Here is a 3,878-nt window from a genome sequence, read left to right as displayed (position 1 = left end):
AGAACTTTATTTTAGGAATAAAAGCATAGAGTCTGCCACGTACGTCACATCTTGACCTTAAAAGTGAAAGCCCACAGGATATACAGGGAGGGAATGCTTTTTCAGTGACAGCCTATCATTGCCTCGGGCCTTAAGAGTCATACCGGGGCAAGTCACTGTTTACGCAGCAAGAGCCAATCATGTTAAAGACCATGCCAAGCCCTCCTCCCAGCTGAAGAGAGAGACTATAAAGTAGCCTGACAAGTCAAGAGGGAGAAGGAGAGCAGACTAAACCATGAGAGAGTACTTTGCCTTTGTGTCATCCCAAAACATGGCGTTCACTGACTGTATGAAACCCACTGACCTGTCCACAGAGAAGAGGGGGATAAAGTAAGTTAATGTGGTGTTTAATGAGACTGTGTCTGTTGTGATGACCTTGTAAAAATATAACTCAAAATGATGATGCCATAAAACACTGATGAGTGATTGTTCTATTTTTTTTTTCCAGGAGGAAAAATTGGAGGAACAGGATAGGATTTTTCTTGAAGACAAACTCTTCCCAGTCGATATTACACCTGATGAAAAACAGATCTTACAGGTGAGACCTTTGTCAGGATTCTGTCACATGCATAACATCCTGTTTGTGATTCATGTTAGCTATAGTTTATTTAATTTCAAACATATAATTCAATTTTATTTTTTAATACATTTTAAAATTATTATATTTTATCTAATTTAACTTATTTTACTCTACTTCATTTTTGACTATTTTTAAATTAAGTTCTTTATTTTATCTACTTCAATTTATCTTATTTATCTTAATGCATATCAGTTTTATTGTTTGACTTTTTTAAAATAAAGTTTTATATTTTATGTAATTAACTGCTTTTATTCAGGTATATATCTTTACAGTTTTTAAATTAAGATTTATATACTATCTAATTTGACTTATTTATTCAACTTTATTTTCTGACTATTTTTAAACTAAGTTTTACATTTTATTTAATTCAGCCTATTTTATTCAACTTTATTTTCTGATGATTTTTAAATCTGTTTTTCTATTTTATCTAATTCAACTCATTTTATTCACCTTCATTTTTTTGTTTTTGCATAACCATTATCCACATTTTTATTTTGGACTTTTTTGTATTGTTCATGTTTTTCTAAATTTCTTATTATTTTTTTTATGTTATGTATATATTATTTCATGACTAAATAAAACCAAACCAGATTACTATATATTTTTTAAGTTGCATTTAAAAGTACCAGTTGCCTCCTGTGTGATTATGTAATACAATCCGTGTCCTCTCCCCTCAGGCCGACTGCTGATGACGTGCACCAATGGGCACAGTCACTCGACAAACTACTCAGTCATAAATGTAAGTATCCGTCAGCGCACTATTGGTGCCAGATTTCATAAAAGTCTCAAAGGTCTCACGGTTACTGTGTACTGAATGAAGGCACTTTATTGGCCTCAATAAAACAAAAGCTGTAATGGCTTTTCACTTACTTTACCTTATATTAATAGATGTGTCCCTGAGCTTATCTTTAACACTTCCTCTTCTCTTTCCTCCCCTCCACCCAGACGGGAAAGCTGCGTTTTGTATCTTCCTGAAGTCAGAGTTCTGTGAAGAGAACATTGAGTTTTGGACAGCCTGTGAGGATTACAGGACCCTCACATCAGACACGGAGCTGGCGACCAAGGCCAACAGTATTTATGAGGAGTTCATTAAAAACGAAGCTCCCAAAGAGGTAACAGCTACCATTAAAGCATCTGCTGTTAAGCCAAATAAAATACACAAAATATTCCTCATTTAAAAAAGACGTCAAAGGCTCATAACGGCTGTTTCTTTGATCACAGATAAACCTGGATTTCCACACCAAAAACGCCATCATGCAGAGCCTCCATGAGCCCACTGCGACCAGCTTTCTGGCAGCTCAAAGGAAAGTCTACAGCCTGATGGAGAACAACTCCTACCCCAGATTCATCTACTCCGACCTCTACAAAGAACTGTGTGCAGTTGCCAGGGGAGAGGGCAAGCACATTAAGTCCTAGTCAAACTAGACACCCACTCCTGAAGTCATTTGTTTACCACTGTGACTGTGTGAATAGACACACTGATGCTGTTCATTCCAGGCACTGCCTCGGGGATAATAGACCTCAATGCAAATCCCGAGCATAAACAATAATGGCGAGTGTGGAAAATGCCAAAGTGAAGCCATTTTTAGTCCGTCCTGCTGAGAGCTCACAGTGAAGTTGGGATGATTAGGCAGGATGCTGTACAGTATGCTGCTGCAGGCTGTGCACAGAGCGTTTTTACCAGATGGGATTAAGGTTACATTTTCTTCTCCGGGCCATTACCTGCACTTTCTTTACACTACGCTATTAGACTTGGGTATTTTGAGCAATGATGCATTGAAGAAAATGCAGTTGAAGTGCAACTGCATTCAAAGCTGAGATGACTGTCAAAACACTTGACTCTGCCTCTTACCGACGATGCTGTTAGAATGTATTTCTGTGCTGATATCCACTTGAGAACTCTGCACAGCAGTCACATACGCAGGACTTTATATGTGACCCTGGGTTTTCAGTGCCACGTTGCTCTACTGGATTTGCATCTGTTTACACAAGAAGTGCAATGTTAACTTATATAATTCACAATTTCCACCAAAGACTATATTTGGCCTGAAGTTACTGTGACTATTTTATGTTGTGAAATTATTGCACGTGGTGAATGTGAATTTGAGTTTGCAGGCAGCTGGACTGTTGGAGAAATAAAATTTACAATTCAATTATGAAATGTCTCTGTTGTGTTTATTTCTGAATTCAATGAAAATATATCAGAGGACTCTTAACATTAATAGATTTTGAAACTTTCATCCACATGTGACACATAACTAATGTCTACATTACTGCTGAAGTAAACACTGAACTAGTCTTTTACTTTGGACCTGCATCAGCTGACTTTTTGGCTACTTGGAGGCAGTGGTGACAATTTGTTTACAAAATTGATGTACTAGTACCTTTAATGGAACAGTTCACCCCAAAAAAAGAGACATTTTTTTTCTTAGCTGTAGAGGTCTTTATTACCTTACACTGTTTTGGTGTTTGTTATCAAGAGATGGAGATATCGGCCGTGGAGATGTCTGCCTTCTCTCCAGTATAATGGAACTAGATTGCTCTTGGCTTGTGATGCTCAAAGCGACAAAAAAATACATTTGAAAAGCTCAACAGCAATGTCTCTTTCCAGAAATCATGACCTGGTTACTCAAGAGAATCCACAGACCTTGTTTTGAGAATTTTTATGTCGGCACTAATTTCTTTCTACCAAACTACACCTGCAAACCGTATCACAGTGTGAGATGTAAACATTAATGGCATCTATCTTGTTGCTCTCATGTATAGTGGAGTAATATATGGAGGCAGGCGCTTCAGGACGGTTCAAGTGCCTACTTCACTCTGCCCCCGTGTGCAACACAATACAACTCACATACATGTAAGGTTCCTACCTCGGCATGTCCCCTAATACTGCAGCATCCTCCTAGGCTGAGCTGTAACGTTAGTTAGCTAGCGTGGTGCTAGGTGAGCTAGCAGTAGATTCACACTTCCATATGTACAGTGACATGGTGTGCAGGTCGTGATTAATGATGACATTTTGTGCTGTCACGAGCACAAGCCTCTTGTCCATGAGTAGATGCACGCTTCCTTCTGCGTGGTGATACAGTTTGCGGGTGTAGTTTGGTAGAAAGAAAATAGTTCCTACATGACAGTGCTCACAACAAGGTCTGTTGACTATCTTGATATGGCTAATATGATCACATATTGTTGCTTATTTTACACTTCCAGCCTTTAAGGAGCAACATAAGCATTCATTTGGAGTCATGTTTCTGGCCATCAT

The 3,878-nt window shown here is 38.2% G+C and overlaps 1 protein-coding gene across 1 annotated transcript; it reads left to right on the top strand.

The window, feature by feature from the left end:
* The first annotated feature begins 247 nt into the window (after positions 1–247).
* Positions 248–2,780, top strand: rgs2 (regulator of G protein signaling 2). The gene is made up of 5 exons (XM_050055904.1): positions 248–369; positions 488–577; positions 1,297–1,358; positions 1,565–1,731; positions 1,841–2,780. Exons 1-5 carry the CDS (start codon positions 275–277, stop codon positions 2,033–2,035), a joined length of 609 nt encoding a protein of 202 aa, XP_049911861.1. The 5' UTR covers positions 248–274; the 3' UTR covers positions 2,036–2,780.
* Positions 2,781–3,878: the final 1,098 nt, after the last annotated feature.

The sequence above is a fragment of the Epinephelus moara genome, chromosome 10, assembly GCF_006386435.1.
Source record: "Epinephelus moara isolate mb chromosome 10, YSFRI_EMoa_1.0, whole genome shotgun sequence".
Lineage (NCBI taxonomy): Eukaryota > Metazoa > Chordata > Actinopteri > Perciformes > Serranidae > Epinephelus > Epinephelus moara.
The sequence above is the reverse complement of the archived record's forward strand: the minus strand, read 5'-3'. Positions and strand labels throughout refer to the sequence as shown.